At 41.6% G+C, this 19556-nt stretch overlaps 1 protein-coding gene across 9 annotated transcripts in view; it reads right to left on the bottom strand.

Annotated features, from left to right (window-relative positions):
- LOC142589356 (uncharacterized) overlaps positions 1-19003 on the bottom strand; it is a 28097-nt gene extending 9094 nt beyond the window's left edge. Inside the window, exons 1-15 of one of the 9 annotated variants that reach the window (XR_012829860.1) lie at positions 18543-19003; positions 18316-18408; positions 18110-18253; positions 17494-17592; positions 12873-12920; positions 12726-12812; positions 12561-12644; positions 10963-11058; positions 6340-6456; positions 6150-6269; positions 5945-6073; positions 5795-5863; positions 5616-5714; positions 5465-5527; positions 477-517 (exon numbers count right to left, since the gene is read on the bottom strand). Coding sequence is in view for 7 of the 9 variants with exons in the window: in XM_075700906.1 (XP_075557021.1) it covers positions 5465-5527; positions 5616-5714; positions 5795-5863; positions 5945-6073; positions 6150-6269; positions 6340-6456; positions 10963-11058; positions 12561-12644; positions 12726-12812; positions 12873-12920; positions 17494-17592; positions 18110-18253; positions 18316-18408; positions 18543-18584 (1290 nt within the window). In the remaining 2 variants the exon portion in view is untranslated. The remainder of the gene's footprint in view (positions 1-476; positions 518-5464; positions 5528-5615; positions 5715-5794; positions 5864-5944; positions 6074-6149; positions 6270-6339; positions 6457-10962; positions 11059-12560; positions 12645-12725; positions 12813-12872; positions 12921-17493; positions 17593-18109; positions 18254-18315; positions 18409-18542) is intronic. The other 8 variants (XR_012829859.1, XM_075700906.1, XM_075700905.1 and 5 more) reach the window with 8 other exon arrangements.
- Positions 19004-19556: the final 553 nt, after the last annotated feature.

Here is a 19556-nt window from a genome sequence, read left to right as displayed (position 1 = left end):
TTAACACGTAACACTTCACTTAAATTGTGGTGCGAATGTTCTACTTAAGCTGTACCCTACGCGCCTACAAAATTTGTTCGAACCATTTCAGGAGCCCTTTAAGATAGTATTTCAATGATAATTATACATTTTGCAAAAGAGTAGCAACTTGTTCATACATTTTGGAAAAAAACAAGATAAAAAATGTACTAACTGGGAAACATACTAACTGTCTCCAGCACCTCGGCGGAGGCCTTGATGGATACATCACCAAGTGTACCGGTGTCTCAGATGCCAAAGGATTAGTGCAGCTCTCAGGAGCACGCAAGAAAGACAAACCCCGCATCACGGGGCCCGGAAAGGGCCCTGTGGGCTAACATAGTTTTTTTACTCTCTTAAACACACATCACAAAACACTTTCACTGTGGATACACAAATACTATATAGGAATGTCAGGGGTCTTGTCCACAATCTTGATGATGTTAAAGAACTCCTACCTAAACATAATCCAAAGTTGCTGTGTGTTAAAGAGACACATCTGAAACACACACAAACATTCTTTGTCAGTGCACCATTTTCTGAAAAGACCGCGACGAGGCTCACGCCTTGTGCGGCATGCAGTGCAGCAATCATTGTAGACAAGTATGTATAGCTTGTGTAGCCTTACAGACACCCCTTGAGGCAATGTCAGTTTGGCGAGTTCTTTTTAATAAGTTAGTTACGGTTTGTTCCATGTACAGTAGAACTTCGTTCATAGGCTTTGGAAAAAAACTGCGAGAGAAAACGTACTAGCCGGGAAAATATATGATCTGAATTAACTAAAATATTTGAGACAACTATTGTTGACATCTACGTAATGAGAAGCGCCACGCGGATCCTTGCGGCACAAGATGCCGACGCGCGTCGAGCTACTGGTGCTCCGGCGGCTCGAGATGCATTTTGTTGTTTTCCTATTGCGTGGTGTTTTAAGAGGGCAACAGGAAACCGAAACCAAATCGTGCTGGGGGGCACGCCAGATGCCGCTGAAGTGAAACGCGACACCCACAACGCACCGTATGCAGCAGGGAACGGCGGCGCATTTGGAATATCGCCGCCTACTTAAAGCGTGCATTACGGTATTGGCGGCGAGGAGTTATGGAGTCGCCATCTGTCGGAAACACCTCCCTTGCATAGTATGAGGGATCACGCGGCGCGCACCTCATAGGTTTTGCTTACAGCGCTCAATAAAAACACCATGCGGCAGCCCTCCTGGACATTTACCTAATTATTCTCAAAACGAGGGAAGTTTTTGACTGTCGATATAGTAATCTTGGGCAAACTGAATGCACAGAATCGTTTACAGACGCTATCTCTTTACCGAATACGTAGAGTGAACGCCACTGCGCGCGGTCGCCTCGCCGTGATGGAGTCTCTCGAACCGGCTTCTTGCGTGAAAGGTAGGCACACGCACACGCTGAGAGTAAACTATGTGAAATATGTTCTTACAGTGGGCTGTCTGTATAACCCAATGGAGAATAACAGAATGAAGCGTCAATGCAGCGATCGCACGGGTTCAGCGACTGACTGCGCATCTGCATGCATATGTCCGTGCACAATGTTTTGCTTTCGCTGTTAGCGCGTTTTTGCACCGTGTCCTGAGCTTTAGGCCACAGCATATGAGCATTTGACAGCACACTAGCAACCATTGTTGCGTGGACGCTATCAGAACTGTTAAAATAATTTCGTTGTAAAGACTTCGACGCCTACGGCGACTGTGATGTGCTATCGTGACGATTCAATCTTTTCTTGTCTTCTAAATTCTTGGACATTTCAATATTATTTCTCAAGTTGCGTCGCACTGTATATTTGTCGGTCTTCTCAGCGTGCGATTTCCCTTTGCTTCTTTTTCGTAATCCAGTGCATTAATTCATAACACAAACATGACCATCTATGCCATGCCTTTTTTTAATGCGCTTCTTACCGCTCCCTTTCCATTCTAGTGAACTTGCCAGAATCTAGTACCACCAAGTTCATAGACCTAATAAAGCGTCATGACATTAGCCCGGCAGCGGGCGCAGGCGAGCGTCTCAGTGCGCATTTTCTGCTACTCACCGAACATTGCACAGTCCTGGCGCCGTAGCAAAAATTTTCCTCGCACGTCTGTGCTTGCTGCATACCCGAGTTGTAGCCGATGGCTGTCTAACGGTTCTAAGTTTCGCAAGCCAAGCTTCACGCAGCTCCTTGTCCTGCGGCTATGTGTGAATAAGGCTCACACTGGGCTCCGTTGCGTACGTCCGGCACTGCGGCACCGAGTCTACCATGCTGCACACCTCTAAAGGCAGCCACTACCTATTATAGTATTTTCAAATGTTGTCAAGCAGACACCCAAGGCGGTAAAGCCTCAGCACTTGATCAGAACTGCAGCGCAGATGGAACTTTAAACTTTTGTTTTCAGCTCGCTCCGGCACTTCCGAAGCAGCCGATGCAGCCGCTGTGTCCACGTGATCCCTCATGCCACGTCACGCCGATGATGGCGCCAGCTTTTCCAGTGGTGGAGCTCACCCCCAACAGCAGACGCATTTCGTGCCCCTATAGGCGTCTTGTGCTGAAGTTTGAGGTATAGAAGCGGCGCCTGGTGGTGGCGAGAAACGTTATCTGGGTAGTACCAGTTTGGGTAGTATTGAGCCCTGGCTGTGGCGAAGCACGTTTCTAGCCCGAGTTTTGCATTGATTATTATTATTATTATTATTATTATTATTATTATTATTATTATTATTATTATTATTATTATTATATACTTGGACATAAAGCACAGCTAGATATGTTTGTAATCGGCTGTTTGACTCTTAAATGGATATGCCATGGCTATTGGTGGTTACTTCGAATAAAAGTGGCAATTTCATCTGAAGGGTGAAGAAATGAGAGCACTAGTAAGGTTTAGCATTGCGCCTGAAGTCCTCGGATGGTGACACCCATTAAAAAAGATCAATTTCAACAAAGTCAAACAAGGGTTTTTAAATGGGACCCAATTGGTTCTAAATGGACATTATCAGAAGTCCAATTGGTTCCAATTAGACATCATTGTATGCCCATTTGGCTTCAATTAGACATCACTAGACATCCAATTAGTTAGTGGGGCTAGATATGCCGGTTGGTCCCTATCGGACCCAAATGCAAGTCAATGGATGAGTAATGCCATGAAAAAACAAAATAGTTAATAATAATAGCATAATTATGATGTATCTTCAAATAAAAAATATTTGTATTTTGGTGAGATCAATAGCAGAAAAGTATTCAGCTTCTTTTTGTGAAGTTAACAATCTGTCTCGAAACTTTACCAATTTCTCTTTAACCATATGGCACCGCTTGGTCAACCAAACTTTTCTTACATATATAGCACCTGTCATGTATCTCATAGTGAAGTGGTGAATGCTTGGTATGTCACTGCAGAGAATTTCCACAATGTGTTCATATATGACTAAGCTTCTTGAAATGAATTTCAAGTCTATCAGTGTCGTATCAAAGTTAAGACCCATACAAGCTTGTTTTTTTCTTCTTTTTGTTGTTTTTTAAATGGGTCCCAACGAATCCAATTGAAAGACCAACTGGGTCCGATTGTGTTCAAAAAACCAATTGGAAATCCTGGCTATTTTCAACTAGGATTAACTATACGCGGGTAAAACTATTCCGGATGTGGCATATGCGCATGTGCCAAAACTTCCGGCTCCCTTATAAGCTTTGACATGCCGTGTAAGGCCTGTAATGGCATTACACAAGTGCCACTGCGCTGCCCATAAAGAGTGGTACCGATGAGGTTACATCACTTTCAGATTGTGAGCATTAATATTGTTATACACTTTTTAATAGTCTGAGATGATTAAAAAAGAAAAGGCATGCGCTGTCAAAGAAATGTTTCGCTACTTTTTGTCACACTGGAATTCTAAATATTCTGAAGAATAATTCAGTCATGAACTTGAGACCTGGTCTGAGCAACTTTGGCGGTTAAGCAGTACAGCATCTATCTCGCATACATGGCATAGATAAACATATATCATACATATACATAAATATATACGGAACATTAAGGCAATGCTGACGGCAAAAATTCACCTGGAGTATCCGTATAATTGCTACCACAATAAGAACTAAAAAATAAGGGACAATTTACTGTCCTCCAAGCTTTTAGAGTTGATGGCCCTGGACACTCTTGAAAATGGCTATATTTGTTGCAATACTGAAGCTCTCCAATGACTTCATAGAGCTTTTGATTATGTAGTTTTTAATGCTTTCATCCTGTGGAGAGTGGGAAACTAGTAAAGGCATTTCAGTTTGAAGGATAAACCAGTGATTGGCTACATGAGCAAAATAACAGACAATGCCAGCCGAAACTCACCCAAATGGCAACCACACATGCCTCACCCAAGGATGTATATACTACGACGTTATTGTTTACTTTTCTATTCCACAAGTAGGGTGATGCAAGGCACCTTGGTGTGATCGAATATCCTAGGTTACGCGTAGAAGATGCTCAATTTAACAGACCACAGAAAGAGGGGCGTGCAGTTGGTTTTAAAACTGTGTTGCTCCACAGAACGCTTACCCATAATGTGAACTGAATATAATTCTGGGGTTTTATGTGAAAAAACCATGATTTTGATTATGAGGCATGCCGTAGCGGGGGACTACGGATTAATTTGGCCGCTAGGGGATCTTTAACGTGCTCCCACTGCACAGGACACGGGTGTTTTTTGCATTTCCCAAAATGTGATCAGACCTATAAGTTGTAGTTATAGTTATTGTACTTATAGTTGTAAATTTTTGTTATCCAAAGGTGATGCCAAGCCTTTCATGAGTAACATCACAAGAGAGAAGTGATCTTTTCTTTAAAGAGGAATGTTAAGCTGTATCAGCAAATCATGCATTTATAATAGCAAAGCATCATTGCAAGGTAAAACAGCTACTGTAACATGGTAGCAAAGCATAATACTAAAGCAAAGTAACCTTGCTTTTGACAGTGTTTACTCGAGCCTAGTAATTATTAGTAAAGAAGGACAATATTCCATTCCAGATGGCTCAACCTGTAAGGTTTTCATAACCTTTCCTGCAACAAGATGGCCAAACTACATGAAAGTACTTTAAAATTCATGATGTCACGCTAACATACCAGTGCCCAGGTCTAACCAAAAATTCAAAAACAGGAAAAAAAAAGGGGGGGGGGGTGATTTTCTACTTTTTTTTCTTCAAATGAATGTAAATAAGAGCATCTGCACATTTTCTTGGTCCTGAACCTTTCCTTTTCTTTCTCCCTGAATTTTGATGCGCTACTCCAAATTTCTAACTAGCCCAGTATTCTACCTTAGTAAATAACAGTATTGAAAGACTACTTTACCAGTACATATAAACTAATTTAATGTTGCTCTTTAGTGCTGCTTTAACACATTTTTTTTCTAGGGAGATTCAAACATGTCACTCTGCACTAAGTCTTGTGCTTGTGCATATACCACACCTGGTAATCCGTAACACCTTCCAGGTATTTGACAGTATCAGGTGGCAACTGCATCAGCGATTCCTGTTTAGCAGAAATTAAAAAAAGGAAGAACACATAAGTGGCGAGTAGTCATCTGATTAACTAAGGCTATAATTTTCAAGATTCTTACTCTTGGAAAAAGCTCTGTGATGTGGTCATACCCACATAAGGCTAGTAGCTGCCGCTGATCAGGATAACTTGTGGGATTTTTCACCCACTCCCTAACAACCTGAATTTTTCAAAACAGCAACACAAAAAAATCAAGTTGACATTTTAATGATGACATGTGACAATAATATAGGAACTTACCTTATCAACAGCTTCAACATATTCATATTGTTCAGCATGCTGAGCAATGTCTCTCACTGTATTGTTATCCTAGATTAAAACAAAAAACAGTACCCTATATACTTAGTACTTAGACAGTTGGTTACTCCTGTCCAGAAACTATGAAATTACCAAAAGATGTGATTGTATTGTTACCGGGTTTCTTCCAGCCAGCAGCTCAGCACCTCCACGGTATATAAGTATTTCTAATGTCACTGGAGGTATTCTTTTCTCAAGGGCAACTTCCAGAATAGTCCTGCTCTGTAAATTCACAAGTGATGAATGTATTTTAGCAGATCAACACTGAAAATGTCACATGTATTTACAGGGTCCTCACCTTGTACAAAAGTCTTCTGATGACTTCCCGCTGACTTGGCAAGTCCTTTGGCATCAGTGCATTGGCCAATTTGGGGCTCATATCCGTGGTAAGAGCAGAGAAAAGAACGGGAATCTCTTGCTGCTCATGGAGGGACACACATGAAAGTTAAGTTTGTCAAGTTGCAGTATCAAGATACACTATAACTTACATTGTCCGCATCACGCATAAGTGTAAAGATGTGACAGCCTGCTGACACAAGAAGCCTCACAATGTCCGTATCCTTGTTAGCAATGGCATAGTATAGAATTGGGGCACCGTGGTCACTCTGCAAGTGCAACATGCATTGTGTATCCTGGATTCCAGAAAAAAAAAAATGTGCTGCTGCTGCTATATTTAACCTGAATATGTGAGCATACCCTTGCAAAAATCTCAATACGGATTTGTATTAACCTAATAGTTGCATTTAATGTACAACCTAATTAGTCTGATAAGAAGATATTCATCTACACAATTTTTTATTAGATTAATGTGAGTCCATTAGGTATTTGCATTTGCTACTTATTAGTCTATAAGTAATTTCTATTTGTGCATACACAATTTAATAGTGGATGCGTAATTATGTGAAATGACAAAATAGGTAATAATAATAAGAATAATACAGTCAAATCTCGATAATTTGAACTTGAAGGGGCCCAAAAGTATGCTCGAAAAAAAAGTTTGAATTAAAGGAAATGCGTTAAATGGAGGGCTTACATGCAACACCGCGTTAGGCAGGGTATGTGCATTGAGTCAACAAGAGTGACAAGTTCCAGAAGTATCACAAGAGGCCAACACAGACACCAAAGGGAACAGTGGGGAAATTACTTGTACTGACTAATTGAAATAAAGAAATTATAAATTAATGGAGTTGAAAGTAGATGAAAAATCAACATGCCGCAGGTGGGGAATGATTACACATCTTCGGATTATGCGTGCAATGCTCTACCAATTGAGCTACCGCGGCACCGTCTTCCAATCCACTTTCTGGAGTATTTATGTGTTACTACTAGAGCTAACCCTGGGAGTGTTAGCCAGTGCCACCCCTCACAAATCTTGGCAGCGGATGTGGAACATCCTTTCTGCCGCATGTGTCACGAGTATGTGATCTTTTTGGGTGAAAGAAACTGGTCAATAAGCACACACGTGCTACCTGAAGGCATCAATGTTGCCGAGGGGCCCAATTTTTTCGGACCTTCAATTCCATTAATTTATAATGTTTTTATTTCATTTAGTCAGTACAAGTGATTTCCCCTGTGTTCTCCTTGGTGTCTTTGTTTGTTGGCTTCTTATGATATGATTAATAAAGATCGGGCCCCTCGGTTAATCCCCTTTCTTCTCGTTCATTACATAGCGAGGGTCTTAAATCCTGCAACATTGATGCCTTCAGGTAGCATGTGTGGGTTTATTGACCAGTTGCCTTCACCCAAAAAGATTATGTACTCGTGACGCCTGTGGCAGAAAGGATGTTCCACATCTGCCACCAAGGTTTGTGAGTGGTGTTGCTGGCTAACACTCCCAGGGTTAGCTCTAGTAGTAACACATAAATACCCCAGAAAGTGGATGGGAAGACAGCACCGTGGTAGCTCAATTGGTAGAGCATCGCAAGCATAATGCAGACATGGGATCGTTCCCCACCAGCGGCAAGTTGTTTTTTCATCCACTTTCAATTCCATTAATTTAACTTTTTTTATTTCAATTAGTCAGTACAAGTAATTTCCCCTGTGTTCTTCTTGGTGTCTTTGTTTGTTGGTTTCTTATGATACAATTAATAAAAATCGGGCCCCTCGGTTAACCCCCTTTCTTCAAGTTCTGGAAGTGTGGCTACGTGTGCTGCTGTGAAGTGAAAATTTGCAGTTGTTTAATAGTCAGACACAATGAAAAATAGTCCATAAAGAATTTATCTGGGAGTGAGACCAACTATTGCTAAAGCTTTCAAGTAACATTTGTTTTGTCATAAAGGTATATGACTATATTGCAAACTTTCACTAAAATTGGCTGCTCTCACCCAATTATGCAACAATCGAGACTCAACGGCTGACCATTTAGAACAATAGTTGCATGATCTGCTTGTTAGAATTTTCACGAGAGCAACGAATAGCTCAAATTTTATGGCAATGACTACAAGTGGATAAAATTAATACAATGATGGGAATTAACATGTCACTAAAATTGACGATGCATCAGTTATAAATTTCAATATGTTCAAGAGTTGACCATGCTGACTATGAAAAGAAAAAAAACAATTCTGAAGACTCAAGAAAATTTTGATGGCATAATATATTGCTGGTGTTGCTGTTGTAAGCAGGGATAAACGATTCTAGAGACATTCACTAACCTAACTAGTTGTACTATATCCGTGCCCACAGTAACCAGTGCCTCTCACTGGAAAAGTGTGCAATGGGCCCCTCTAATATAGCACTGTCTCCTATTAGGCTTGTATGATATTACAATTATAATAAAGCAATAGCAACCTTTGGTAGCTTAACAGTAGTGTGCATGCATTTGTTGCAACATATATAGCCACAACAGTACATAGCTACCAAGCACTTTTCACTGCCACTCACTGTAGTGGTTAAATTATGGGGTTTTACATACCAAAAACCATGATCCGTAGTAAGTAACTCCGAATTAATTTTGACCACCTGGGTATCTTTAACGTGCATTTAAATCTAAGTACACGGGTACTTTTGTATTTCACCCCACTGAAATGTGGCCGCCATGGCCTGGCTTTGATCCCATGGCCTCATGCTTAGCAGCACAACACCAAAGCCACTAAGCAACCACAGTGGGTGTTGCTGGTGATCATCACATGTCTGGCACAAAACGGCAGTGCAGGAAGCCGACAGCATGATGCATCCTGGACATTTGCCAAGAAGGCACAGGTCCCCAGCAGCTGTCCAACAAAGAATGAAAAACAAAGCCCGTATACATTAACCCCCTTTACCTCCTGTAGATGAGCTCAGCACGTCCACACATTTTGCACGCCCTCTATGTGGACAAGCTGGGATCGTCCTTGACAGAAAGTCCCAATTTCTCTTACCAAAGATTATCTGAGCAAGTCCATGTGCCCAGTTTTCTCTTTTATGCACAGATGATGCTGCAATACACTAAAAAAAATATAGATGTTTTTAACATTGCCGACGAGGAAAATGGTGTCGTCATTGTGCTGAGAAGCCAACTGTATCCTCTACTTAAACATTTTCTTTGGTCTCTGTTGTAGCATTTCCAATTAAAAGGACACAATATATTTAGCTTTATTGTGGAACTGATGTCTATCATGTCTACATTTATTCCAACTTCATTCTCCTTTTCTCCTCTCCCCTGGTTCCTGCACTTCATCTTCTATACAAAGGCTCATACCGCTTCATGTGTTCGTCAGTAAAATATATTTTGAATGCACTTCTTGTGTTTATTCAATATGCCAATTCCATTAAAGCACTAAAGAAATTGGTCATTTGAGAATGTTTCTTCAAAAATAATTTGGGAGGTAAAGGGAAAAGTAAAAAGCAAAATGGCAGTGATTTCTAAACCATGTTAGTGCAATAAGTGAAATGCATTACAAATGTGTGCAACGATTAAATATCTTATTATATCCCAGCCCAGGAAGAGTATACACATTGACGCCTCTGTATCTGTACACTGAATGGCAGGCTACACCAGGTGCAGATCCAGGTTTTTTTTTTTTTCAAAGGTGACTTTGTGGGTGGTCTGGCTTTGAGATCGTGATTGATGATGATGATGATAACTGTATGGAAGCAATTATGATCAATTATTATTATTATTATTATTATTATTATTATTATTATTATTATTATTATTATTATTATTACTTTTCGCATCCCCATGATTATTCTAAAAACACATTTCTTTTTTAAACAAGCGTTTGCAATCAAGCATACTTCTATGCTGGCACCAATGCAACTGATTGCCTGAGGTATACAGAGACAACAATCATTCAGCTCTATGTTAGTTTTGGCACGATATAAAAGGAACAAAAATATTTTAAAGTTGAAGTATGTAAGTCAGCTGTATTCCAGTAGTGAAGAGCCAGTACTTAACATAGTCAACGTCAAACAGGATTTAAAACAAATCAAGCACATGCCGGCTAACTTGTAACACCAAGTGCACTTTCTTTTAATGAAAATACAACTTACTTGTGACATAAATATTAAAAGAACCTTAACTGCATTAAGCCTGACAGTGATGCCAGTCCTCCCACCGAGTTCGCGGGTGCCAGTTCACCGGAGACAAACGCAGACAAGCAGATAACCGTGGCACTGATTTATTACAGGGATAAGGGCATTGAGGATCAACTAAAATGTCAAAAATACAAATCAAAGAAGGTGGCCACTCCACTCACCTAAAGTGGACATTCTCACTGAAAATGCACTGGTACATTCGGTAGTTCTACTAAGTGTACACTCACATGCATTCTACCAGCACCAAAGAGGGATGCCAGAAGGGCAGCTACTAGCATTCCAGTAGTCATACAGCAATTAAGGGATACTAAGTAGTGGGGTGTGCTGTCCCCCCCCCTTTCTTTTTTGCCTTCTAGGTTGGAGGGCAGAGCCAAGATCGACATCCATGTCAGCTTTCATTACAGCACGTTTTTTGCCAGTGGATTCTCTTAAATAATCATTAAACCTTTCTTACCTCTCCAAAGCATAAGAACAGTAACAGCTGGGAAGAAGGACTTCATGAGTTTGTCATGTGCTGCACACATAAATTAGAGGGGGGGGGGGGTCAGGATATTCGAACATCACCCCAGGATCTGCGTATATGCTGCACTTACCATGTTTCGAAGATCCAGGTTCAGATTCCCCCGTTCCATCCTAAGGAGCTTTCTTACTTTCTCAACTTTTCTTGCAAGCACATGGTGGACTAGACGCTGCAAAATATACTTGCATCATTTCTATCCATTGAAAACTAAAAACCTGCTAAAAGTTATACTGACAGTATATACAGAGATTATGGTTGGAACCAAAGTACATGTACAAATTTCAAAATGTATGTGTTCTTGAGCATAAGTGCAGATGCATGGGAATGATACTTACCTCATAAGAAAGCCTTTGGTAAATGGAACTTCAAAATATAAGTATGGCAGTAATTAACTATAGTATAATCTCATAACACAAATCTTTCAGGGTGAGAAGAATAAGGTGGTCCAAGGGAGCTTGGTTTTCTTTGTTACTCACAACCATATGATATAAGAGAAAATGATTATGTTAGGAGAATGCCAGCAAACTAGAAAATGGGAAAATATCGAGAGGCAGACGTACATAGGCAAAGCGACAGGAAGGTGACTGGTTTGCTGGCATTCTCCTAGCATAACCATGTACCAACTAGCCCAACAAGCCACCCTCATGATCTCAAGAGACAATGAAGTCAGAGAGCATAGGGAGGCAAATTGTTGTATTTAATTGAAATGTAGAAATAACAAGGGAAATGAAAGTGGAGAAAGAGAGAACCTGCCACAGGTGGGAGCCAAATCAACATCAGTCTGAATGGTGCACAATCAATCATCTGAACTTTGCATCATCCAGGATGACACTTTTGCAAAATCATTCATTCCATAACATACGACGACTGAAACCACCTTTCTGGAGATAGTGTATTAATAACAGATTCCACTTTTTCATCAGTGTTTATTCACCTATATTTATTGTGACAATTCTGGATGACTGTTTGACACCCTTTCCTTCCTTTTTGATCTTATGTTCTTACTAACTCAGGCCAGGTGTCTTGTTCATTTTTTTTTTCCGCAACACTGACGATATCTCTAGCACTGTATATGTGCTAAATGTTGTTGTATTATTTTCATATTTTGATGTGTAACCCTTTACAATGCTTTATGTGCTTGAAGGTATAATAAATAAGTAAATGTGCAGAAAGTAGAAGCTCATTCACGTCCGTTTAATTCCGGCTGAACAGGTACTGCATAATCGGTGACCAATTTTTTGGACACATTGAGGACCAAAAAATTACTAAAAATGAGGCAGCCTGAAAAAAATTTTCACAATATTTCGCATGACTAGCACCGGATGCAACAATGAGTGGTAGCATTTTTGCACTCAGATAAGATAGCAAGCTTGGCACTGTGCCAAGAATGGCGTCACCTGTAGGTACCAATGCGTCTTGTGCTATTAAATTGAAATTGATGGTATCTGAGAAAGTGACGGTCTGAGAATATGGCACACCTTTCTTGGCCACTTGCGGAATGAAGTCACTTATTTTCGGGCGAATCTGGTATTTCGAAGTTCAGATTTTTCTGACTTTTTGACGGTCCCCATAGAGTCCGAATTATCAGTTAGCGACTGTACAGCTGAACTTAACCCTCTTTGGTGCTCTTCTTTAAGTGACCAACAGTCAGAAGTTGTGCTCCATGCTCACCATTGATGGCTCGACTCCAAGTATCAAGCTTATGATTTCTTCGTGGCCGGACTCCATAGCAAGTTCCTTAAGATTGCAGCCATTCTGGAAGAAAAGTGTAGGAAGATATCTGAACATTTACAAAGCTAGTGTACGGAAAATCCTGCTTTTTTCAGTTGCACTCACCGTGAGGGCATCAGTGCGGCACCACATGTTAACTATTCTACGTACATCTGTTATACAATGCTGTTGAATAGCAGCGCATAGTCCAGGCTACAAGAAATATACAAATAAGAATGGACTGTACACCTCTGTCCATCTATATTTTCTTACCTTAAACTTGTTAAGCACCTCTTGCAATAATGTGGGCACGGCGGCAGCCTAGAAACAATTATAACATAGATCATTGCTTTTTTGGTCAGAACATTGTACCTACTTCTTGTTTTAAATGCATATGTTCCAGTGTTGCCAACCACTTTTTAAAAACGGCCCTATCCGCCCTTCACCTTGACCATATGCACTAATTTTTTGTAATACTTAACAAAACTTGAAACAGGAATGTTAATGATAAATAACAGGCTGTCAAAATAAATATCTTCAATCGTTAAAGGGGCCATGACATTGAAAGGGGCCATGACATGAAATTTTCGAGCTTAAATTATGCATGTATGTCAAACTTTATGCATCCCACAGCAAGCTGGCAAAATTTGAGTGCATTCGTTGCAGTAATTAATTTGTATTTGAATTGTTTTAATGTCACAGTTGAACCGTGAAGCAGTCTGGTGTCATTAAGTAGTGACAAAATAAATAAGCACCCACAGAAACAGCTTCCTCGGGTACTAGAAATCGGTCTCAAAGGCCATGCTTTTGTGTACTGCATGCACTGGAAGTGATTGCAGGAGCTGAAAATACGCCATGGCTGCCATGCATTGCTTCATTTTTGCATCTGCGTTTTGGCGCATCTCTGTGGTTTACTACTGATTTTTATCGCGCAAGTGAAGGAATTGCGTGCACAATTTAGCGGTGATGCAATTTTTTTGCTACCACCTAGTGGCTAGAGTGTGTGGAGAATGACATCCGACATGGTCTCGAACTGTTTCAAAGCGGACAACATAGAGGTGGCCGCTGTAGTTCCTGATGTCACACACAGCCTTGCCAAAATGGCGGTTGGTGTCGGTGGCAAGAGTTGAGAGGCAGCAATTTCAAATTGAAATTTCGGGTTAAAATATGTGCTGAGAGCTTAGTTTTTTGTGTGTATAACCATACTGAACCCTCTACTCTCAGTTATAAATATAAACAGAGAACTGTTGGATGACCGTGTCATGGCCCCTTAAGTAATTAAAAAAGCACCATTTTCTAATAATGGAGTTTCCGTCAACTTACATGTACATTTATCACTCAATGTCTTATGGCTAAAATTAATGAATTTCAGAACCTGCGTTATGTTTTGCTTTTGCCTGTAAGGAAGCTATCTGAAAAGCTCCCATACCTTCCGAGGCAACATTTTGCAAATTGCAGTGGTAGAAACATGCACAATTACTTTTTGAGGATGGTAAAAAAAGCAAAAGGGTTATTACCGCAAGCAAAATGCAAAAAGTCACTATTAGCAGGTTTCCTTTCTTTCTTTCTTTTCTTTTTTTTTTTAATGAAGTATACTGTCTCGCATGGTCGTAATAGACAGTCAACGAAAACAGAAATACCTCATTCCTAATACTCAGGCTAATGTCCCTGCTCAGTGTATTTCCTCAGTATTTATTTATTTATTTATTTACGCCCTCGGGGCCCAAAGGCATCACAGAGGGGTGTGGGTTGAGCAGGATAAACAGACAGATCTGAATACAATGAGTAAAATGTAATTTTCTAATTATACAAGTTTAGCTGCTGGTAAATAGCAAAAATAACAAGTAGGTGTGTGTAGCATGTAAGCAGCCTTCTAGTTATACAGTATTATGCAGTATTAGATAATACTGCAAATACTGAAAAGGAATGTGCCGTGTAATGAACAAATTTTGGTTATACAAACACACACATATGAAGAGAGTTATGGACATAAATCTAGGAACATTTATGGGTAATACAGACTGGAGAAAAAGTCTATCAGTGAGAATCTGCAATCGACAGCCCATCACACACTGAACAGAGAAGATGATGGGAAAGTGGTAATATATTGATACTGCCTGGCACTAAATACTTCCAAACAAAATGGAGTGCATTGTTTGTTTTGGGGAAATGTTTAAAGGAGTTGTACAGCCATGGAGGTGTTTGTGCTGATAATGCAGAGAGGCCGATGTATGAGTGAATGAGCAAGTAAGCCTAGATTATGGCTGGGGCACACCTATCACTATGCCACAACTGCAGTACTCCTGAGGACTTGAGGAGTGTGTTCAAAGTGGAATTCGTACATGATTGTAAAAACAGCAATGATGGTTATTTATCATGAAGTTGATGGTCCACATGCCCTTTCAGAATGTCAAGGACATCTGGAACTTGAAGCTGTGGCAGTTAATGGGAAATTATGTGCTGATTTTCTATCATCACTGTAAAAAGCTTATGGTGAAGACGATGTACAGAAAAGCTGAATTTCCATGAAGCCTTGTAGTATGTGCAAACAACACAGTGGCTTGTAAACTTAAGTAGAGCAGTAATCCATCTGTAAACTTTTAACATCATCAGTAAACAGTTTCGTTTGCATACGTTGGCATGCCCTCGTTTTTAAATGTTTTCTTTCATGTAACAGTCCTTTAAAGCTGCTCTGTGGATGTACATGCACGAGTTTTCTGACAAAGGCACAACCAGCAGCTATTTGCATTCCATCTTCTAAGCTACACTGGTGAGTGCTAGGTAACATGATCAAGCATGCCATGGGACTCCTTCCTGCTGCTTTGAAGCCAGATGGGAAATGGGAAAGCAGGGCACATACAGCTCTGCTTCCCGTACGTCTTTCATAATATTTATGGCAAGTGACATTACAGTAGCTAGTGACGCAGCGACCCTTCGCCTTTGGCTTGGGTTTGTCCAAAGAACGGTCTATGGGAGTGATAAATTTTGTTAGAAATAACTGTTGCACGGTTTTTGGAATTCGAATTCACAGGAGTGTTCGTCTGTTTAGATACACAGGAACTGGCTGGGACCAACAGAGCAGTTAAAATTATTGATAAATTCAAATTAAGAGAATTCGAATTATCAGGATTTCACTGTCGTATGGAGACTATGCGAATGCACACTGTCGAGCTGCGGACATGCCTAGCCCACGATTTTGTAGCAATGCCTTCTGCTCAATTGCCACTCTTGTCACCTACTCTTCACAGCCAGCTGATCTCATCGATATAATGAGTGCTGAAAAGGACTGTGAGCATGTATTTTATCAAGCTGCAAACACGCCTAGGTTGCAATTTTGTAGCGATGCCTCCTGCATGATTTTATGCCACTCTTATCATTCACCGTCCACAGTCAGCTGATCCCGCTGATAACACAGGTGGAGTGGCATTCCGACCACTGATGAAGCTCGAAAAGGAATAGTATTGAAAAAAAGCAGCACTACAAATAACGGCCTTAGCCTTTTTTCAATCGTGGAGACATTAGGCTTTTCCACTGTGATGTCTGCTGCTTTGTCTCAGGGTTGTACCCTTGCACCTAAGTTTCGTCTCTGTAGTGGTGACCCTCAACATAAAAGACTGGTCATTCGTCAGTTTTCGCTCCCACTGATTTCACGCTCTATACAAACTTATAAACCCAGCTTGAATGTTGTCATTTTGACATGATTGCTTAACTTAAATTTGAATTGCAGAAGGGTGCTCGACTCGTTTGAGAAAAAAAAGACTTCCAGGACATATTCGCTAACTGGCAGGAACGCTGGGAGTGCTGTATTGCTGTGCAAGGGGACTATTTTGAATATGATAGTATTTGAATGAACATAAATAAGTTGCTCTCTTTAAAACAGAGCCAGTCTCAAAACTTTTTTATGCTATCTTGTATATCACAATCATCTCAAATGTCAACTATCAGACCATTGCCATATTTCTTAGTAAACTTGTTTTTCGTTCATTCATTGCTGGCTCAATAGAAATGCACAGCTTAACTTTAGTGAAAGCATTAGTGATAATACAGGAGGTAATGCTTGTGAAAGCACACACTGACCATTGCCATTTCATGTATGTACTTACATACTTGCGAGTGTATTCGATCAGTTTTGGAAGATAAGTAACCCTACTGAACTGTCCAGCTGCCAGTGTCACATGCTCAAAATGATACGTACATATTTATAGTTTGTTATATATGTTTGCAGTGCATTCACTCATGTTGAATTCCAATGGCGGAGTTGGAGCAAGTTTTTCTGCTCGTTTCGGAGCAAGTTTGTTCCAATGACGGAGTGAGAGCGGGAGTAAGGTGTTCCAATGAGAGAGTCGGAGTGGATTCAGAGCAGGAGTCATTCCGTGGAGCAGAAAAAGATGCTCCGCCAAAATCGGCGGAGTGGACCGGAACTCTGCGTGACGTATATCCTTTACCACGTTTGTCTGCTGGGAGGTGCCACCGGTCACGACCCGCGAGGAAGCAAAAGCTGCTACACGCTTGGCGAGATATCCATTCCGCACTTTAAAAAAAAATGACAGGTGAACGGCACTGAAGAGACAAGTGACCGGTGCGGCCGGTGCGGCGGTGGTGGGAGCAAACAGCGGAAGGAAGTGACAACACGCAAGGTATCCTGGGTAACTCGGCGATACAAGTTCCGTTTCCGCCTTGCTCCAGCGGCGCAGGTTGTGTTCCACTCGCGGATTTGGAGGCGTTGCTCTGCGCCAGAGACGCGTGCTCGCTCACGGAGTCCGTCGGCTGCTCCGACTCCGCCATTGGAATTCAACATCAATGTCTGCCTTGCCATTCTAATTGCTGCCACAAGTTTTTATCAAAAAGTATGTGGGTGCATGCACGTCTACGTGCAGAGTAATTAAGTACTCACACATATGTCATCAGGTGGATTTGGAGAACACTGAAGTAATATCTTGAAAAGGTGTGGGTCTGAATTCTGGATGGCATAGTGCATAGGAGTTCTGCCCATCTGAAGCACAATAACACATATAATAATAAATGTACATTGGCAAGTTTTCCTCTGCTAGGTATCAAGTTATATATTATACATTAAAAAATGGGGAGGGGGATGCAAGTCTACATAGAGAACTATGAAAGCTTTCGACATTATATGGAAGTCGATTAAGCAGGAAGCTGGACAATATTATATATCTGCGGCTAACAATTAAATTAATGTACGTTAATCTCACACGAAGCACAGAAATGTGGAAATATATACATGATTCATTTTGAGGGATAGAATATTGTTTAATTTCGTCATATCCCAAACACCTTTAATTTACCTTATTATGAGGTGACATTCTAACGCAATTAGCTTACACGAAATGCAGTTAACTTCGTAGATTTGTCCGCGATATAACGCGGCGTCACCGCATTAGGTGTCTGCTTGAGATGCTACCATGCGGATCACGTAAACTTGTACACACAAAACTCAGCGTACCATACATAGCTTCTGCCAGGAAAAACTGGATAGCTTTCAAGCTTACCGAATCGCGGAGGTCGGGGCGAAGCCCTTCATCGGAAAGCATATAAATGATGTTGCGCCGACGTTTCTGCCTTAAAGCACTGTCTTGTGGTGGCAATGTACAGAAATTTTGCTTAGCCAGCAGATGAAGGTAGTTTTCGCCATCCTGAAAAGAAGTGGGTAGCATGAATTAAGTTGCTTGAAAAGCGATTGAGCGTTTTCACTTACATTGTTGGTGATGGTAAATGGAGCATTGTCGTCTAGGAGTCGGCGAACAGATAATTCATCGCCTGTTGTAACCGCATCATAGAGGGCCGATTCCTTGAGTGCCAAGAAAGGGAGAAATACTTCAATGCTTTTTGCAAACCAAAAACTCTACAAATGTTGAATTCGTCTTTTCCGCACAACCGCTTGTATGTGCAGAAAAGCCTATCTATCTTCTGTTTCGTAGTTACCGTAATATCAAACGGCATCGGATACATAAACGTCACCTGCATATCTTAGACACCGTGTTCTCCCTGGGCATGAGGATAAACTTTAGTCGGCGCATGCATTCGAGCGTCATTAATGCAGCACAAACGAAGTTCTAGCACAAACGCGCCGCCCGCGCGCAGCTGATCACTGCAGTGCCTCCTTCGCTCGTTTTCCCCAGGTTTTCCCATTGGAGCGAAGGTCATGGCCTCCGAGATTGGCGCGCACCAACTAGATTTGCTCCGGCCGTCCCATTCGTCCCATTACCCGCACTCCCATGGTCCCCAATACCCAGTAGACGGAGTGATTGGGGGGTGGGGGTGGGGGGGTTAAGCGTTATTTTTCCCGGGTCGTTCTAGCGCTTAGGGCCCCAAAGCGATTCGTGCACTCAAATTCGAGTGTACTAGGCTATGGTCGAGTGGGCCGAATGGCGCTCTCTCGCTGAGGCGCCGCGTGTGGAAAATTTTACGAGGGCGCTGCGAGCGAACTGGATTGGGGCCACGGAGGAAGGAAACTCAGGAGAGGCCCTGACGTCACTCTTTGTGAAGCTAAAGTGAAGCCGGAAGTTGACGTTGCTCATGGCGTTGCTCCGCCTATCGGGCCAGCTCTCTTCTCTTGTTTACATTTCTCGCGAAACCACGCCGCGCTGCGCGCAACCGTGCTGCTCGGACCCACGCGCTCCGCAGCAATACTAAACAATCGTTAGCACGTTAGCATGATTCCGCCAAAGAGGGCAAAATTTCCCGCGGATATTCCTTCGTCCGTTGCCATTGCCATGGCGCGGTACACTGCGTACAGCGTTGCATGCGCGTTCATTTTGCGAACTTTAGTTCTCACCTGGCCACAGCAACATCCGGGAGAGCACGGTCCAGATAACGCAGCGCGACAAAACACGGAGACCAACGCAAACCTGCCCGCAGGGCGCCTTTGCCACGGTACGAAACCTACGGAGCAACACGCGCGAGCGCACAGAACCAAAACAGAGCCGCCATTATGTC

The sequence above is a fragment of the Dermacentor variabilis genome, chromosome 1 (genome assembly GCF_050947875.1).
Source record: "Dermacentor variabilis isolate Ectoservices chromosome 1, ASM5094787v1, whole genome shotgun sequence".
Classification (NCBI taxonomy): domain Eukaryota; kingdom Metazoa; phylum Arthropoda; class Arachnida; order Ixodida; family Ixodidae; genus Dermacentor; species Dermacentor variabilis.
Note: the sequence above shows the minus strand (reverse complement) of the source record. Positions and strands in the feature narration are given on the sequence as shown.